Below are 21,006 nucleotides of genomic sequence, written 5' to 3'. Positions count from 1 at the left end.
TTTTTCAAGCTGCTAAATGGAACTGAACAGCTGTGTAGGCCCGTCTGGGTAAATGAAACAGATGCAGTCACCAGAAGAGATTCTCTAGGCCACTAAAATAAACATATTATTGTAATTTTTTTTTTTGAGTAAAATGTGTCTTGTTAAGACACACCTTGATTACTTTCAATTTGGTATTATCTATTTTAGTAATGATTTAAGTCTGATTTTGCTAGGTTCTGGCTACCATTAGCAATATGGTACAGTGCAATGTGTTTCTGCCAAAACCACCACCTTCCAGAAAGCTCTCAGCATGTCATAAAGTAAATATAATCAGTCTTACAATGATATATTATTAATGTAAACATTTCTTGAGAAAGCCAAAAATGAGAGCTGGAACATCTGTGCAGTTTTATTTTTGCAGTTTGTGATTCTGCCTCTGTGTTCTTATCACTGCACCTATATATGCTTTAATTTCCTAGTTAAGTGTGTGTGAAAGATTTCAGGCTTTCAGGTCTTACAAAGTCATCTTAAAAGCATCCTTACAAGTTTGCCTTTGAGTAAAGACTGAGCCTGAGCATTTCAGCTCAAAAATGACTCCTTTCAGAACAATTCAAATGCAAATACTACAGGTTTGCATCCTCAACTGCAGTAATCAATGTGACAAGCTATACAAACTCTTAATTCAGTTTATTACTATGGAAATGGTGAAGTGACCAGCCAGGAATCTATGATGATTTTGGGGAGGCACGTACAGAAGGATTTACTCTTTCAAAGTTGGGGAGGTTGAAGTAGAGGGGACAACAGCACAGCAAGTGTTCAAGTGTTGTAGATCCCTTTTTGTTTCAATGACTTTATTCTTAGCAAGTAATCTGGTCCTCCAGTATATACTTAACTGTGTAAGTGTTAAGAGTCTGCTGTGCTGGACCCTCTACTAGTGTTTTTACTACCAGACATTCCTACTGATGACAATGGCTAAGCTTTCGACTTCTGTAGTGGTGCCCTGGACATAAATCTTTTTGGTTTTCTTTGCTTATTTTAGCAGAGATTTTTATAACAGATAAATGTTTATCTTGGAAGAAGAAAAGAAGAAAAAGAAGTTATTAGATGATGTCAAATTTTCCTTCCATAGTTCATGGATTTGTTACCCATAGCAGAGAAGTATCTTGTCAATTAACTTGTAGTTTCTCACACAACTGTTGCAGCATTTCCTTTTTTAAGTACTAAGGTCAGTGGTTGTTCGTTACAGTTGGCTATGCTATGCTAGTGACCTTCTGCTTTAAACTGGCTTCATTCCTGCATGCTGTAGTGTTTTCAAGTGGTAAGGTACAAAGAGGCCTGTATCATTTCATTCTGTAGGCTTTGCTCTCCTTTGATTTTCAGCATCTTTCTAGTTTAGTAGTAAATATGGGCTTTAGAATGAATCTAAAATGACAGCAGTATTGAAGTAGAGAATATGCTATATTTATGCAAGTAAAGTTTGTGGTTGAAGTTATCTGCCCTTACCTATATGTCTTGCTTTCTAAAGAGATTTTTTAAATTTTGTTTTACATCTGCAGTATTGAGATCAATGGCCTGCTCAACAAGGGTCATGAAAATCTCTACCTAGCCATAAATATTCTTAAAATTTATGACCGCATGTGGGGAAAAGACAAAATTTTTTAATGTCTAATTGCTACTTAAGATGAGGGGGATACTTACTTAAGATAAGGGAGCTGGAGGCCAAGTAAAACCAGAAACCTTGCATTTTAACTTTTAACTACCAGTAATACTGACTTGATACTGATGCAAGTGTATGTCTGTGTGTGTGTATGTACGTATGCATGCATAAATCTTGTTCAATGGTCTGTATGCTGTAATGCTAACAGTATGCTCTATCATGCGTCGGGCTTACCAAGCCCAGAATTTTCATTAGCTTTTCCTGCTCCATCTAAATGTTTTGGAGCAGCTGGCGGAGCAGTGGAGAGATGGCTGGCTCATGACTCATGTTAGCTGAGGTTTCTATAAATCCTGGGTTGCCTCAGGATTTGTTGGTGTTGTCATCATGATGACTGTCAGCTACCCCTCAGCAGCTGGGGGGCTGAAGGTGCTCCATGCACACACTTCGAAGTTAATACAGAAACTGGGGAGCAATTGATCTTGTGACTGAGGACTCGGGTGGTAAATAGAGCTCCAATTACCAGCTGACAGTTTGTTTTTAATACCGAGCTGTGCATGTGATTTAGGTTGAAATTAGTATGCCAAGGTGTTCTCCTTTCCTCAGTTTTTATGTAATTTGGCTAAGGCAATGGGCAGTGAAGGAATGTGAAGTCTCAGTCCACAGTGCTATTTGTTTGTTGTTATTTCAGACATAGCTGTAATTTCAATAGTCATGCAAAGCTTGCCTAAATTTCTTTAAATTTGGTGCCTTGAGCTATTTTGAGTTTTCATGCTGCCACTTCACTGAAAACATGAGACTGTTAGAAGACAAATGTTTCTCTGTTGCCTCTTTACCACCGGACAAGCTGCTATGATCATGCTGAGGCTGGGATTCATCTCACCTAAACTGGGACACCTGAGTGTCGGTCATGCCACCCTAAGCTGATTATTGCAGACTCCAAGGAGGGGAGGAGATACCTGCAGAGGGCAGTTCATCATGGCTGTATTAAATTCTGGTTTCACAGGAAGGTGCCTTGCTTTCTGGAAAACCAGTCTCCCGCCATTGGCCATAAAGGGAGCTGAGGCTGAGTAGATGTAAATGACAGATGGTAGCTAAATTGACTTAGGTGAGTGAATTTTAGGTGCCTTAAGTTAGGTGTGATGCATCCTAGTCTAAATGGTTTGCAGAAGCTCAGTGAGCCAGAGGGGCTCAGTAGAGCCAGAAGAAACACGTAAAAGCTCATGGTTCTTAGCTTCTTTGATATACAGATGTTTATCAGCCTAGCTTTGCTGCTGTGCTTGAAAGTTGTTTAAATAAATACTGAAAGTAGTGAATTTAAAGGGCAAGCACTGAAATATAATCATGACCCAACATGAAGTTATGTGCATGTACTGTGTTTGAGCCAATGTGAAATCATTCATGGGACTGTGAATTACACTTGTGTTTTAACAGTAGATGTTAACCATCAGTTGACATGCATGAAAGAATAAAAAATGGTAATGCAAAGTGATAATTGCTGTAGTAAATAGGCAAGGTAATATATTAAGTTCTGTGATTCAGACATATCTCACATTAAGTATTAAATTTAAAAGGTATTAAAATACAGCTCTTTAGTCATGTAACATATGCAGAAAAACAGCAAACCCCCTCCCCCCACCCCCAGCATTAAAAATTCCAGTCTTGATTGTCTTTGGATCAGATGAAACCATTATTCTGAATCCACCTCCCTGGTTAAAATGTTCTTTTCTTTTTCTCAGACTTCTCTGATTTACAATTAATGTAATGGTGCAATTTTTAGCAAGGGTGGCACTTGATAAATAGCAGCCTGTGAAAAACAGGCTATACATATAGCTTCATAATGGAAATAAAAATGTTAATTTTGCTCTCTTCTTTAGTAGCAATTCTGACAGATTTCTGGGAGGCCTTCTATTATCAGGTGCAGCTCATATGATAACATACTTTTTACTGTCTCAGTACTCTCAAAGTGCAGTGGAAGCAATGACAATTTCTTACTGTAAATAAGAGTGGGAAAAATGGAGTTTAGCATGTGATCATGAAGTTAGTATTTGTGAATTTGTATTTTCAGCTGTGATGAACCTACTTTCAACATTTGTTTGTTTGAGAAAATGTACTTTTTTCATATAATACAGAACCATTAATTCCACTGTATAAACAAACATGGCAAGATTTTGTTGATGTTTGGTTTTTGCCCTTTTTCTTAATTGGGAGCAGAGTGAAGCATACATTTATCCTATGTCATGTAAAATTATATATATGGAAGAACAAAAAATTAGTATACAAATATAAATTTGTGGTTTATAATGTTTAAGTTTGTGCTTCTGTGTAATTTTGTGTGTTGAAACATTTGCTGGTGAAAGAGTAGAAACAGTTGAAAGATACTCCTGCTGTTTCAATATTCTTGGTGATAATTTTCCATTTCACTGGTTCATTTATGATAGCTGTGAGTTTGTTCAGGGGAAGAAACAGGAAATAAAAATCGGACTGTCTCTGAGCGTTACGTTGTGACATGTACATAAGCTTGAAAGATATTTTTGCACCTGCTTAATAACATATTTTTGGGATTCACAGTTCACTGCAGCCTTCTGTCATTGCATCTGATTAAAATCTGTGAAGAATTACCTGCTGGCATGAGAACCTGGTGATAGAAAGCCATATTTCCATGTATCTGAAGATTCCTTAATTTTTCTTGGTTAGCAGTTGCTGCAATATACAGTGTGCTAGTTGAATCTCACAGCTTTTCTATGAACTGTTCAGCGCCACAGTAAGACTATGAAGGACTCAAGATAAATGATTAAAAATTAAGAGTATCCTGCAAATGGGGTAAAGAGAAATGATTTTAGGAACCCATAAATTTTTACTATTTCAAAAGACAGGCTTAGCACAGAACGCATTGGGATGTACTTCTGTGAATACCTGCACAGAGTCTTTAATAACCAAATCTTCTACTGCAGTGTGCTTTGATTTCTTATGCAGAATTTGTCAATCCAGCATATATTACTGCGCTGAATATTTCAGTCTTTTTATACTAATATTATTTTTCAGTCTATGAAAAAGAATGCAAATGGAATGACAAGACAATTGCTATAAAATTTATAGTATATTTTTCTCTGGAGGAGGCATTCTCTTTGATATTTTCAAGTACTGATTGAGTAGTAGCAAGCTGCAGCACTTGGTAAAGTACGGAGGAGTATCCCCTGCTCGCTGAAACTCATGGATACGTGGCTGCTTGATGATCTGGACCTAAATTCTGCAGCAGAAATCTGACCGTTGGCAGACCCTGCCGTGCACGGCAGCTTCAGGGTAAAATAAAAAATGCAGTGTTTCATGTGTTCTGTTTGAGGAGGAAATAATGCAGTCAGGATAAGAACTGTTCAGGTGTTTTGATATTTAGTGTACTGATGCTTGTTTTGAGATGTGTCTGTATTTCAGGATGCCACAGACCCTCCCTCCTGCCCCATTCCCCATTCAACAACGGTTTAGGAGTTGCCAAGAAGTAACCTATTAGTTTCAGAAACAGCAAGCACAGTGGCCAGCTAGAACACCTGACTCCTGGCACAGTATTTTGGGATTATTGTAGCACCTTGCCTAAATGCATCTACTACATTTAGGAAAGACTTCTGTCACTTTACACCCTCTGTACGTGTTCTTTTTTAAATTATACAAAGTAAATGACACATCGTTAGTTTAGGGGGTGCTTCTGAGGGGCAGCTGTTGCCAAGGAAGCCCTGTGTGATCATGGTATGTCTTGTGATGTGTCAAATGAAATGAAGATTTGTTAGTTAATGGCATTATACTTTTCCTAGGACGACATATCAGGGCAGTTTTATGGATTACATAACAATGGTTTGAAACTTAATTTTAAAATATTTTTCAAGTTTTCTTTTATCATAGAAGTGAGGTAAAAGTAGAGCTGGCAAGTTAAATAAAATGCACAATTACTATTGTCCGGAACATCTTTCCCATTAAGCACACTCTTAACAGTGTGGTTTGTCATACTGTGACTTGATTAAAGTTTCAGAATAAATATGGCTTAACTACTATGATTCTAAATTTGGGTAAAGTTAACAAGAATTGTCAATGCAATCTGTGGTTCCTCGCTTGAGGAATGTTTTCCTCGTAACACTTGTTTTGTAAAGCAGAGTACCGTTGCTAGGACTGAAAATGTCTAGCAACAAAAAAATGACCCTCTCAACCTTCCCAGGCTTAGCTAAGGCTTAACGTCCTTGGTTATCCCAGCGCTGCTGCTTTGACTGGCAGCTGGTAGTATGGGTAGGACACCCTCCTGCAAAATAGAAATTATTTTATTTTTGTTACACAATATGCGTATAAACTGCAGTGTGCTAGGTATAATGATCTGTTCTTAAATGTGATCAAGATCAGGCAGCTTCTCATCTTCTGTTTGGTATTTTGACTTTCTTGTGGTGTTAGGACGCTGAAGTCAGGTACTGCAGCTTAATGGGAAAGGACCCTTGATCTTTTTCTTTGCTTTCTTTTTCTTTCTTGAATGCTGAGGGGTTTTTTGAAGATACCCTTGCAAAAATCATCAAATGTCTGTTTCTGTGACATCCCTGGGTATGTAGAAAGGGCTACCAAGCCTCCTTTCCTTTCTTCCCACTGCTCAGTGTGGCCAAGTATTTGCATTGTTAGAACTGAGGCAGAGAGGAGATCAGAGAGGCTTTTTAAACTGAAGAAGTGTGTCTAAATTTTTTCTCTGTAAAGACTTATTACTTCCAACTGCTCCATTGCAGCTGTTCAGCCAGAATGCTCTGTTGCTTGAAGTAGTGTTCCCTTTACCTGTCACGAGGTCCTGAGCTCAATCCCAGTTGGCACAGGGTGGGTGCAGAAGCAGATCAACCAGTGAAAGCGGGGAATTCCTGCCCTCGGGTGGGCTGTGGCTTTCCTAGGATGCTTACCGTGACCTGCATCCCCTTGCCTGCTCTGGGGACACCACTGCTCCTGCAGTTCTCTCTAGCAGAAAGGCCGAAAGCTCTCTTGAATGCGGAGCTGGCAGCATCCCTCAAGGAAGTACTTGTGCTCACTAAACAGAGGGGAAGAAGAGAAATAGTACATCTTGGTAGGAGGATCATCCTGAGGCCTTTTCAGGGGTTGTTCTGGGGGCCAGGGAGGAGACCTGAAAGCAGGAGTTGGGTGTGGGAGGAGGGCAGAGAAGTACTGGACATGTCTGGATACAGTGTAGTGGTGTCAGGGCCGGAAGGTGGGATGCGAACAAAGGATTTTAGGATGGGGAATGGAAGGCTGAAAGCAGGAGGTATGGTCAATGGAAGAAAGACTATAAGGGGAAGAAGAAAAGAATGTAAAGTGTTGTGCGAGATAGGAAGAATAGGTCATTATGGGAGTGGTGGGCTTAGAAAAGCAGGGGAGTAAGAGAAAATACAGCTGAGAGAATTAATTTCCCAAGACATGTCTCAAAATCCAGAGGCAAATGCCATGGATTTTTTTTTAGAGGTGGATAGATAAGAAATTAAAAAATCAACCCATAAAAAGTGTTTCATATTCAGGGAAGAGTGGTGGTCTGTACCTGGTTTTCTCCTGCTGTATGTAGCTCTGACTTGGATCACTGGGAACAGTCAAAATCACTGATCATTGCTCTCTGAATCTCAGTCCCCACTTGTCCTGCTGCTTCTTTTTATCTTCTTTACCTGTTGAAGAGATGAACAGTAAGTTTCCAATATCATGATTTTGCAAAACATGATTACTGTTCAAGCCTGATGACATTTCTGCTAAGCAGAGGAAAGAGTTCTCAGCTGTGGGCCACAGGCAGCCTGTTGAACCAAGTACCTGGCCTATTCATTGCTGCCCATTCCCAGGGCTCTGCAGATAAAGCCACCAAGCAGACTTCCAGCTGGTTTATTTTATTGTATATTTTTTCTAGCACTGTGCTTATGGAGGCTTTTTTTTTTTTTTTTTTTGAGTAAAAATTTGGATGTGCAAGTTTTCAGTGCCTTCTTGGGAGGCTATGTGTCTGGACCACTGGATAGTTCTCCTGAAATGGTCTGTAGCTGCTGCTTAAACTCACTCTTGATGGAAAAAAACCCCAAATCCAACAAACAAAACATTTCATGTTATGTATAAGTTTTTGTTTGTTTCCTGTTACAGCATGTATGTAATCTTGTGCTTATTAACGGTATAATTTATCTCAAAACTCAATTCGGAATAGTCTTGCCTGGGAGAATTTTGAGTCTAAACAAATGCAGCCAAAAAGGTGTGGAAAAGGGGCATAAGCACAGGGGAATAACTTGACTAATAAATTATAAAAGTTTGGTGGGAGATCTGGGAACAAAATCCATCTGCCACTTCTTTCAATTTAGTCTTCTTCCCCTCAGCTGTGCTGTCCCTGCAGAATGCAATTATTTCCTGATATCTAGGCACTGTAGTTGTTTAGATATAAAGTTTGCGGTTTAGTGTTTTAAGACTGCTACAGTCTTTATTTTTTACATTGATGTTTTGAGAAATAGGTATGTTGGGGTGAGTTAAGAAGAGATAAATGTAGAACAGCAGCACTGTTTGGAGACATTGGGTAGATTGGATATTGGTCCCTTTTTTGAAGGGACAACCAATCTCTTTAATGGGACGCTGAAAATCTCGTTTATGCTTGCTTATGTAGTGAAGGTGTCTAGGAACTGGGTTTTCAGTGTTATGATTGCTTGGGGTTTCATAATATGATACAGCTCCAGCTGTATGATGGCCCTTTTGTGGCATTTTAAGCTGGGTAGAAATTAGATGTTGGAAATAGCCCTTTCGGAGTTTTTCATGGGAAGGTACCACATCTCATCTTAATAATTTCATTAATGGTCTGTAGGAAAGAACAGAGCATAAATCAAAGATGCTCAGAGAAGAAGTTGTGAACAGCAGTCTGAGGGAATTTTTCAAAATGGAATTAGTCTAAGAAGGAAGAATTCAGAAAGGTGGTAGGCTTCTCATGGTGACAAGAAAGCATTGCATAGGAAATGTGTGAAGTGAAAGGGTGAATCTCATAAGTTAGAGCAGCTTCAGAATGAAAGCAGGGAGAAATACTGACAGAGCATTACATGGCTAAAATAGATGAAGATTAAAATGAATCTTTAACCTTGCTCCAAAAATAAAAAAAACACAGTGGCAGGTGAGTCTTTGGGAATTGGAGAGGAAAGGTTGCATGATTGATTGGGCAGCTGCAAAATATCAGTCTGGCAGAGCACTGGAGTGGAATGATTCAAGAAACACTGTTGAAAAAAGATTAAGGGAAGAGAAAGTCATCTAGGATTGAATGTGCAAACTCAAGCAGATGGTCATATTACTGATTTAGCCTCCTGAGCCTGCTCGCAAGGTACGAGACTGAGGGCTGGTGAACTTTTCTCATATATTCTTGCATGAAAGGGATGATGCAGAGGGGAGGTTTTCACAGTCTGAGTTGGAGTGAGAGGGCCTTGTCCGTGAGAGAGGTGTGTTGATAGAGCCTTCTTGCTGTGGAACCTGTTAGTAGGGTAGGAGGAATACACAAAAAGGAATGTGTTCAGTTTCAGTCTAAGTATTCTGTGACCTTGAACAAATTATTTGTTTTAACATGTGCCTCCGTTCTCCAGCTGAGATGAAAGAACTCTTTCTCAGAAAAGCATTGTAAAGCTAAAACCCTTCCGTGATTATTTTCAGATACAGCACTCTGAGATACTGGTGAGAGTCTGGATTTATTAGCTTGGACTGAGCACCATGGGGTTATAAGATAACTTGGCATTTGTTTAGAGGCAGCTTGTTAAATGCCTGACACAGGTTAGAGATATAATCTTGTGTTTGCCTGCAGAATCTTGTGGACACCTTTTCTAGCATGCTCTCACCTCTGTCTTTACTGGTACTGTTACTCACACCAGCAAGATCAAATATAGCATAGATATGTCCCATGCTGTAATCACACCTTTGATTGCAGAAGAGACATCGCCTGGAATTACTGAGTAAGAATAGAATTCTTATCAAATTCCTAAAATAAGTAGAATTACATCAGAGATAAATTTGACATACTGGGGCTGTTAAGAAGCTGAAATCAGCCCACCAGCTGTTTTGTGTTTAATTTGGTATTCATACTTTATTGCAGATGTTTTCCACCACTCCTCTGTCAACTGTGTCGGATGCAGAGTTAGCCGTTACTAGCTCTGGTTACAGACAGATAAATTTATTATTAGACACTGACAGCTGAACTTGGCATTTTTTTAGGATTGTAGGACCACAGAAGCTAATTGGTGAGAAATAATAAAATGAGTCATCACAATTGGAAATATGTTCATTTGCAGACATATTTTTAGTAGAACTCAATCAAGAGCATACTAGCACATGCGTACACAAGACCATTGCGTGCTGAAACCAAATTTGACACCGTTTCATGCTGACTCAGTGGAATAAAGAGCCAGAAGAGGAAGCTTTGAGATTACACATAGACAGTACATCTGTTTTCAGTGTTGTGTTCACGTTTATATCACTAGTGAGCAGTTTATTTCAGGAGGTGGTTGGTACGTGCAGTTGAAATGCACGTACCTACAATATCACTGCAGTGCCCAGTCCGATCAAACTCAGTAGTACGTTTGTTTCTCCATGAAGCACTTTGCAGAGCACAGAAGTTGCTCTTGTTACCTGAGTGTGCTGGAGCCACTCATTCAGATTTGTTCATTGCCTTCTGATCATGTGTGTCTTTTCCCTCTGGTGGCTGTGGAACCTGTAGACGGGGATGTGCACTGTGCCTGAGACACTGCTCAGTATTGATGCACAAGTCCTACCTAAACTCTGCTCTGCCATGTAGCATCACTGTATTGAAGTGGTGCCTAACAATTTTTTGCCTTGTACCTAGTGCTTGCTTTGTGAAAAGTGAAGACTTTCTCTGACAAGTGCTGCATGTGAATCTACATGACTCCAGATGGGGGTTTTTGGTTTTTTTTTCTTTTTTTCTTTTTCTGCCACATGTCTTTAGTACTGCAGATCACCATGACTTTGCTGTAATCTTGCAAAATTATTCTGTTGATTAGGTTAGAGCTTTTTGGGGAAGGAGGGGGAGATAACATGGTTATTGTACTAGCAGCCTGCTTCATAGTACTGTATTGAGAACTACCAGCTAGTCTGGTTCTCTGGAATTCCATCTGTTCTGCATGGGGTTTTCTGTCTCAAAGGATAATTCCATTGGAATAGTGTTGAATTCTTATGAAATTACTCCTCCTACAGGATAAAACTAAAACATGTACAGTAAAATGTGTCCAGACTGTTTAGGATTGTGTGACCAGAAAAGTCATCTCTCTTCCTTCTCATCCTAAGGCAAGTTCAGCTGTGCATAAATCCTTCTGACAGAGGTTTTTTTGAGCATTTTTTATGGTCATATAATGATGAAGCTTCTAAACAGGTATGTGAAAATGCTTTGCTATCCTCAGAAAACTTTTCACCAACTGTCTAATACTAAGTTTATTAATGCAATGAGGAACAGTATTACCTTCCCTTTATTCCATGTTTTATTGACAACAATATCATATACTTGACATTGTTGCCATGTTTTCCTACAGTCTAAGCAGACTGCATCCCAACAGTTTTTCTGGATCTTTCCTGGTTTTTTTCTAGGTATCATCAGTCTTGCTGCTCTCTGTCCATTCTTTATTTGAAAAGAAGGGTCAAAATGGCCATTTCACTTCAGCTGAAGCCTTACCAGTGTTGACTGTAAAGTCAAAGGATCACTACTCTTGTAGTCACATGCACTTCTTTCCCAACTAGCCCAGCTTTTTGTCTTCTATACACCTGCTTGGTGGTGTTGACTCCTGATCAGCATTTGATTCACTGTAACCAGCAGATCCTTCTCTACAGCACTGCTGTCTTTTCATTGCTTTTTATCCTGCGTCCCTACCTAAGGGATGTGCACTGCGCTAAGGTTGTTTCCAGTTCCTTATAGGTTGTTTTCCCTTAAGAAAGTCTGAACACTAATTCCCACTGGCCAATGACATTACTATTATTATTTTACTGTTAACTATTACAACAGCTAGCAATAAGATAGTGGAGTTCAAGCTCAGATACAGTAATCAGAAGTTTGGGTCCTTATCTTGCTGCTGTCACAGGCTTCCTTTGTGTTCAGATGTCAGTAGCTCTATAGTCATCTCCCTAATAGGGTGGTATTTCAAAATAGAGTTTGGTAGTTTGTTAAAGACATTGGTTGATCAGTCAAGAATAGAATTAGCAGTTAAAATAAGTAGTGCTGCCCTCTGGGCATTTGTTTTGTTGGTATCTCCTGTAGGAGTGTTGAAAAGATATTTAATCACTGTTGATCATAGTTCCTGCATGTTATGTACATGGTGTTTAATAAATCCTATTCATCAAGGCTTCTGTTGGTTGTCAGCAGGGATTTGGAGAAGGAAAAGTGCCATCTGAATTTGTTACTTCTACATTGTTGCTTTTTACCTTCTTCCAAAGCACAGAAATAAAGAGGCTCTGGGGCAACCAGTAGTAGAGCTTCCATCAACACTGAGAGTAGTCTTACCTACCAATTGGTGTGTGTTACTCAGATGCCTAGCATAAAAAATAGTCACATTAGTTTTTTTTTTTTTTTTTTTTGGCAGGTCGCATCACTAGGGTCATCTTAGGGGATTGATTTGTGGATCCTATTATTCTATCAGCAAATGGTTTCCAGTAATGGTGCAAGTCTGGTACTTGATGGCCCATAGGAGTTACAAACTTTTATTCTACATTAATCTAATTCTAATCTAGTGCTTATCCCAACAAGGCAAAGGGAAGTTGAAGTAAAGTTTGTAAGTCAAGAAGTATTCTACAGTTTCCTTAGGCAGAAAGCAGTTTGTACAGGCTAAATTTCTATTTGTAAATCTACTTTTAAAGTATGTGTGGCACCTATGCTCATTGCACAGTTCAGTTGCACAGCTGAACAGTAAATGGGATGCAGTGAAGCAGAACTGTGCATATGTGGAATTTGAGGAAGCTATTAAAGATTGAGCTATTAAAGTCTGTGCTGAGATCCTGATTGATAGCATATGGAAGTTGATGGGAACATTCCACTAAGTGCAGTATTTGACATATAAAACAGCGGTAGAAGTGAGTTTGAATGTATAAGCATAACTTACCTGTTTTAACCTTTGAATGCTTAATTTTGCAAGTGTGACATTCTCTGTTCCGTATGCAGTTTCTGAATTGGTATACTGTCATGGAGCAGTAGAAACAGAGTCAGCATTAAATCTTTAAGGGAGGTAATTATGTATCCTGGGTCAGATTAGGAAAAGCACAGCAAATTATTTAAATTAGTAATAGTTCATGATTTATTTGCTGCATTCTCTGCAAAGGAGTAAAATATAAAATCAAGGAAAATACCTGAAAAATGTCACCTATTTTTGTCCTGAAATGGAAGCAAAATGCAGATGTCAAGGTCATCACATAATGAGCTGAAGCACCTTGGGCTGAAGCACATGCTGTGTTTCTAAATAAATGTATTACTTGTGGTGTATTGCTACTTCATTCATCATCAACTATTCCTGCAGAGATTTTTAGCAATACTAGAAGCTCCAATATTGTGCTTTTCTTCCATGGTTAAAATAAAAGACTTGGAGGTAGTAATGGCATAGACTGTGGTATAGGGAAAGACATACAGTAGGAAATTATTTTTTGCATTCTTAAAGAATGCAAATAAATAAATTATTCAATCTTTTTCTATCCTTTGACTCCCTACTAAACCAGTACCAGATATGAATTCAGAAGTTTTAAAAGTATGTGTAATTATTAAAAGTTTAAGGTACTACAATGTGGAGAATAAATAAAAAAACAACCCATGAAGAATATTAAAAAAAACCCAAACAAACCACCAACTTGCAGATTTCCAGAAAAATGCCACAATGCAAATATTCCGCCCTCAAAATCACAGCTATGTCCATATTGAAGAGGTGCTAACAGCTATAGCAGTGTAGATGATGCCTACCTGAGGCAATTCAGCCAGGCAGTTTTAGTCCATTAATAGAATTAACATATTGAGAAGGTTAAGGGTTAGTCAAAACTGACATCACACAGGAGGAATCAGTTTTCAGGGTTTAATGGGACAGAGTAACACTATCTATTACAAGGAAATACATATATGTGTGTGTGTATATGTATGTGTGTGTGTATATATGTTTTATTTGGTCATAACTTGAAATTGCGGATCATGGAAAAATATAACTAGAAACATTCATGCTGGAACATAACATGCCTACATTTTTACATGAGAAACTAACCTTTTTCTTGACTGGGTAGTATATATTTCATGTAATCTTAGGAGATTTGAGTGGATTTCACAGAAAAGTCAAATAGTCTCTGTAGATGAAAGTAAGCGCTATTAAGGAGCTTTGGGAACTCGCTGTTTTAATATTGTGCCTTGACAGCAAAGCCATGCTCTTCCCTCATTAATCGGGTCTTCTGGAATGCAGTTCTGAGCATGCAGTTTGCCAGTTTATGGTTATTGCTGGCAGCATTTTGGTTTTAGAAGTAATTTTTAACTGTAGCAAGTGTTACAGTGCTGTTAAAGGTGGTTTATTTTCGTTGCTGTTTGGTTGGTTGGTTGTTGTTTTTTTTTTAGTTACTGGGTCCTCTGCTAAATCATTTAGTTATTTGTTTAGTTTCTGTGAGTATAAAGATTTCCTGAAAATAATTAAGTAGCCCATGATGAATAGATATAATTAAGAATCTGCTGTGTGCTGCTGTTTGTTCAATAACTGTCCTTGATTTTTCAAAATTGGATGTTTAAAAAATAAATAGGGCTTTGTGGCATAGATAACGTGTACCTGTTTTTTAAGAATGCTTCTTGAAGAATCAGAATGATAAATGCAGTAGTGTGCTTATCAAAAGCCCATGCTGTTTGAGTCAGTGCAGGTATCTGACATAACACAAAGCAGAGTATCTTTTTGCTGGAAGATACGGTATCTTTAAAACTATGGACTGGTGTACTGGCTGACGCATAAAGATTTATCAGGTTTAATGGATTACTCGAAGATGGTACTTGGTCATAATCTTAAAGGACTGTATATGGCTGGTTACATTAGCCTTAGCTGCAAATTGCCTTCAGCAAGTTCATTTCCAAACTTGGGAAGGAGAATAGCTTTCTGACTCACGTTATCAGTTTAGCAATCTGAGTACCATTTCTGCTATCCTGTAGGCATACTCTGTTATTGTAGGTAGGCAGTATCATCCTTGCTCCTTACCTCCCCATTTGTGGGATGGAGATAACTGTGCTTCCAAATTCCCAAGAGTGTTATGAAGTAGATCAGACTCTGAACTGAAGGATGAGAATGGATGGAAGAATCATCCATTAAAGTACCTAAACTAAACGAACAGCTTCTCAAGTTGGATTCACTCTTACTTGCAGTAAATGAAGATATGTCTGAGACTGCTCCATTGTTGTTATGGTGACTTACATTGCCTTGTGCATTTGATAATAAGCTGCAGCACCACTGTGTGCACAGAATTGTGTGGTTATTGGCACCTACTTTCCCTTACTCTCTTGATACCTTTCTTCCATATCCAAAAACTGGAAAAATAGAAGATGAAGCAGCATCTTTGGGCTTACTAATGAAGGCTGCTATGGGTGATAGTGAATTGGGATGGAAATACTAAAATTTTCCAATTTCCACAGAGGAAACTGGCAGATGAGTATCAAAGTGATGATTATTCAGCAAAACAAGAATAACAAAAGTATCTGGCAGTGGAAATGTCTGCAGGGATTTTAGGTCTGTGCTATTGCCCTTTCTTCCAAACTGTGCTGGAGCCTTTTCCAAGACTATACTATATTCTGTATAATCTATGTCTGTTGTGATTGTTTTGAATATGAAGTTTAAATCAAATGCTTTTGTTTGTTATGGCAGAATACAGGTACTGTTTTTTTAATCAGATCAAGTATATGCTAAACTTGTTTCGTTAAATATGACAGACACACACTATTGTTTACTAACACGTGTGTTACCTTGATCAATTACAAGGACCTATAACTGTTTTGTGGAAGACTAGGTTTTCTTCTTTTGCCTATGCACTTAATATTGCCAATGTATAGACAACTATTTCTACATGTCTTAAAACACAGTTTATCCAAGAGTTTAGATTCCAAGTGGATTAAAAGTTCCTACAAGTGATTACATTTTGGCATTAAACATCTGTGCTTGAAGTTGTCTTCCTGGAATCTCTTTAATTTTCATCTCTAGTTTACTGTGATATTAAGTAAGTCGGCATTTGAGAGAGATGTTTAAAAGACACTAATATTCTTGTCAGCGCCTTTGTGTTGCCTCTACCCCTGTATTTTCAGTCCCACATGAGGAGAGTTAGGAGAGAGATGGATAGGAGTGTATCTAGATACATAATGATGTATTTGCTTAACTTTTGAAGGCTACAGTTATAGCCCTTTGAAACATAAAGTACTTTCATCAGTTCTAATCTGACAGTGACTGACAAAAAAAAATTATGATGATCTAAAACCTCATCTGCATAACATATAGGTGAGAAAATGCTCAGAAGGTAATAGGAGGAAATGAACCAGTTTGAGAAATCTCATAATTCAAGATTTAAGAATATTCGATAAACATTTTTCTTTAATAGACATTTAATATGATGCTCACTGTAGCTTTATTAATACAAGAGCAAAGTGACCTTCAGTGAAGGTCTCTTTGGAGGTGTGACTTTGGATAAGGAAATTATGCATTTTTTGCTTTCCTGATACTGGAACTGGATAGAACTTGCTGATTTGAAAACAGGTTTAGAAAGACAGTGCTGAGATGCTTACCCACTTACCAGTCTTCTCTAAAGAAATAGAATGGAATTATGTATCTTAATATAATTCTGCAGCACAATCAAATTTTGTATCTATAGGAATCTTCTGAACACGTAGTCACTAAATGTTGGAAGACTGAATCCAGGGTAGAGTTTATATTAGATTCTTCTCTAACGATGTGCACAGAAATGCAAAGTAACTTAGAGCTGGGTGTATATTACTCATAATTAACTGTGATCATCTTCCACTTGATATGACAATGGCATCGCATCTTTCTTAACCTTCTGTGCCAACTTTATCAACCACACCTTGACTTAGAGGGAGAAGTTCCACAACACTATGACTCTGTGGCCTGAATTAAGAGAACATTTATTGTAACCATCTACATACAAAACAAATAAAATGTAGCAAAACAGTTGTGATTTGCTTTGTTGTTTTAATTAGCATGTCCTGCCAATCCAGGAATTAACTTTTGCAAAGGGCATGGGAGGGCAATTGATTTTCATTAACTAGTAAGCATTTTTTAAGAAATCAGTCTTTATTAGTGAGCTATGTATTTGACAAAATAAGCCATGTACTCTGTACACGGTCCAGCAAAAGAAGAGAAAATGCTTGCAGAATGAATTGTGAAAGTTTGTGTGTCAGGAAATTTAGCAGTTGCTATATTCCTCTTCTTAATCCTCCATCAGTCAGCATCTACATCACACATGTATGCTTGGTGATTGCTCATAACTGGTTTGCAGGGAAGGACATGATGCATTAGAACATTAACTAAAATTAAGTGTGTCAGGGACGTGCCCCAAACCAACTTGTATTTTTGCTGCTGTCAGCAGAGTCATTTTTGTAGATGGTCTATGCAGAACACTTTTCAGACTTTCTCGAAAAGCACAGCGTACAATGGTAGAGAATGGGGGAGTACAAAATGAAGTTGGTGGTTCATTTGAGTAGAAAGTAGCCTTACTGTGTTGTATGCTTCTGGCTATGGAGGTACGATGTTAGCATCTTCTCTAGTGACCCTTTTTGGAGACAACTCTAGCACAATGTATGATGGTGACACAGTTACTGGAATTTCCATTCTGCTGATGTGGTTATTTAGGAAGAAAGGCTAGGACGATAAAGAGCAAGGAGAATGTGTTTATATAGCTGTAATCTAACAGTACTATTTTTAACCTGAAAATAAACTTTTACTTGAATTAAGTGTAATTAAGATTAGGAAATACTAATTTTGTGCTTCAAAAAACAAAACCAACCCCCCCTCCCCCCCAAGAAAAAATGCTCTGGGTTTTATTAGATGCTACTTTTACAAAGAGTACACAGCAAAGCTCTTAACTGTATATTTGGTCTTCTAGATCCTTGATTTTGGCTTTTAGGGATTTTTCTTTATTAATTACAGTTGTACATTGTGAACTTCACATATAACATATACCTGTATTACATTTTCTGGATTTATTGTCTGACTGGAAGCAGTTCCTACTTTTTGCCTCTGCAATTGACTGTGGATTATAAAGCAATATGCAGCTTGCGCACTGTTGCTGGTATACAAGGAAAAGTGGTTTACCTACGCTTAGGGCTAGGGTTTGCTACATGGGGACAACTAAAAAAAAGTAACATAAATTAATTTTTGAAGTGTCTGATTAAACTCTATTTAATCTCCTGTTCTTTTCAGAATTAAATACATCTTAATTTAGTTTAGTTTAATTACTAGAGTGAAGTAAATCAAACCAAATAAAAGGCCAGCTTAATTCAGGATGGGTGTTTACAAGTGGCTTCAAATTACTCAGTTCAATTTAAATTCAGGCATTTATTTAATTTGATGAACTTTTCTAAATGTCCCTATGTAAAAAGCTGCCTGTAAGAATAACTTTTTGGTAAACATGCCTGCCTTAATGCATGCATTTTTGTAGTCTTATCCTATTCTGCTTCCAGTTGCATGCTTCATCCTATAGTTTTATTGTATTACATTTTATTTACAGTGTTAAATATGATGTCTTCATGTGAAATTTATTATTGGAAACTCTAATTTTGCTTCATAAATGAATGGGTGGGATGCACAGGGTGGTACTATTTTTTCTATTCTTAAACAGAAAACTTCTGCTAGAAAACAGACTCATTACAAGCAAGTTTTCTTTCTTTTTAACTTAAACCATATTTCTGCAAAGGGATTCTGTAGCTCGTGGTTATGTTATGTTGGAGAACTGGGATTTAAATAAGGGTGTGCTTCTGTTCTGTCACGTTTTTTGACAAGATCTGCTTCGACTATTACTACAAGGATTTAGTCCCATAACATTTGTATTTATTTCCTACGTACTGACTTCTGTTACAGATCTTGTTGGGTCAGATGCATAACCACTGTTCTGTTTTTGTTTGGTTTTTGGTAGGATGATGAAGTGGTTCTGCAGTGCACTGCAACTGTTCACAAGGAGCAACAGAAATTGTGTCTTGCTGCTGAAGGATTTGGCAACAGGCTTTGCTTTTTGGAATCCACATCAAATTCTAAGGTACTGCTGAGTGTTTTAAGTGTAATGTGTGAAGCAAGGATATAGTTATAAGATTGCTTGCTTTGATATACTATATACAAATCTGTCTAGGAGAATGGACAAATCAAATCTGTCAATAATCTAAGGAGTACTTAATCCCCCTTCAAAGTTTAATTGTTCCTTTGTCATGGCTGTTTGGCTGGACTCTAATGCTGTACTTTCTATTTTGGGCTCACTTTAAAACGAGTTAGCTGCAGAAGTCCATCTCAGTAATGTGCTTGTGATTTCGGTCGTCCGAACGCAGTTGTAGTAAGCCACAGTGCAATTTTTGGGTACTGTAATTCAAAGACACATTTGATTACTCTGATTTTAAGTCCACAGGAGAGTGATTATTCTATTTGTGAGAAGTTTTTATTCCGTGACATTTACGTTGAGATGATTATTACTTTAAGTCCTTCTAATTCCCTAACTGAGCAGAGTAATTGTGCAAGTATCAAAATTATCTTGTCTAATCAGTTTGTTATCTAAGCCTACTGTAACTCTGCTATATATGTAGTAGATACAGTAGTTTGAAAAATTAACTTTGCTATTTGTTGCAAAGGAGGGGTTTTGTTTCACAATCACATATGCTCAAATAAGGGTTTTGAAGACAAAATGTGCCTTCTGAGGGCAGAACTGGTTTTGTGAGCAAAGTAATGGGTATACTTGGACATTTTATTTATACAAAGGGAAGAATGTTTCTTAACATATTTGTTTTTTCTTCAGCTAAAATATAAATGTTTGATGAGAAAATAAAATAAAGGTAAAGCATCTGGAAAGACAGCTAGAAAGATTTAGAGCAAAAAATGATGTTTTTTTATCTTGCCAACTTCCATAACATCACTTTGATTCTCTGATACATTGCAGAGTAATGCTTCATTTTCTGTCTCATCATTTTGAATGTATTATTCATAATAATAAATTTTTCACTAGGATATTAATGATTCATTATAATAGCAGTGATCTTGATGAATTCATTCGTGCCGCTCTGTTTTAAGTGAATCTTTTTAACAATAAAAATGTTCTGGGATAGAAGTAGTTGCAGTGCTAGTTGCCTGTGAGGCCAGAAAAATCTATTTAATGAATTTATTATCATTCAGTAAATTTGGATATTAAATCTACAGTGTCTCTCTCACTATATAAAACTCCTAAATGTTCCTGTCTTTAAGGAATACAGTGTACATTTCATATCAGTTTCCTATGCTTGCTTGTTGATGCTGCTCATTTGAAGTCATTTGGAGGTATAAGTACTGAGGGAGCCATGAAATTACCAAATCCTTAAAGCAAAGTTTGCTGTAAATAAGAGTAAACAAAAATGTGTTTCTTCCTAATGTCTGTGTCCATACAATGTTACTATTGCATTATATAAGGAAGAGCATAGAAAATATTACAAGAGGCATATGATAATTTGAAAAAGGTTCCTGCAGAGTTCTTGAGCTAGTTAAAAAATTTCCCTGCATTTTCCAGTTGTAATGGGATTGTGATGCACTTTAATGCAAACAATGCATTAAAAATAAACAATGCAAATAGCATCTGAGTTACAGTCAAGTATCAAGGATGAGGTATGAAACCAAGCACCAGTAATAGGCCAAACACAAGTAATAGACCTCAGCTGTCATCCTGGACTTGCGTTCTTGAGAATGCCTGATACAATCCCATGCTTTTCTCCAATATCCTTCAAGATGTGGCTCCTGGTGATATAGCTGATGTTTTATTAGCACAGCTTATTCACATGCACTTTCTTGCCCTAGGATCATTGAATAATGCACACTACAAAAATAACGGTCAAATTGAAGATATATATTGATAGAATAATTTGGCAACTACTGACTGTTAATACTTATCCCATTACAGCCATAACACTGGCAGGCCCATTATGAAAATTGCTTAATGAATTTTATTTTCTTTTGTGCAAGTTTACAACACAAGTGTTTCTTTGGAGGGTCGTGTAGATTCCCTCAGCTTCGGAGGAGAACAGCAGATTTTGAAAACATCATACTAACAAAAGATGGATGATGATAATTGGGCTAAATTAGCAAACACTTTAGTAAGCATTATCAGTTCGCACGCGTTCACATTTCAAAACTGCTTCCAAATTCTACTTTCTT

The 21,006-nt window shown here is 37.6% G+C and overlaps 1 protein-coding gene across 5 annotated transcripts in view; it reads left to right on the top strand.

The window, feature by feature from the left end:
• The window catches only part of RYR2 (ryanodine receptor 2), a 455,131-nt gene that overhangs the window by 93,168 nt on the left and 340,957 nt on the right, over positions 1 to 21,006 (top strand). For all 5 annotated transcript variants that reach the window (XM_075043205.1, XM_075043203.1, XM_075043202.1 and 2 more), the window contains exon 2: positions 18,761 to 18,880. In XM_075043205.1, the coding sequence (XP_074899306.1) occupies positions 18,761 to 18,880 (120 nt within the window). The remainder of the gene's footprint in view (positions 1 to 18,760; positions 18,881 to 21,006) is intronic.

The sequence above is a fragment of the Buteo buteo genome, chromosome 12, assembly GCF_964188355.1.
Source record: "Buteo buteo chromosome 12, bButBut1.hap1.1, whole genome shotgun sequence".
NCBI lineage: Eukaryota > Metazoa > Chordata > Aves > Accipitriformes > Accipitridae > Buteo > Buteo buteo.
This window is presented reverse-complemented; position numbering and strand designations above follow the sequence as displayed.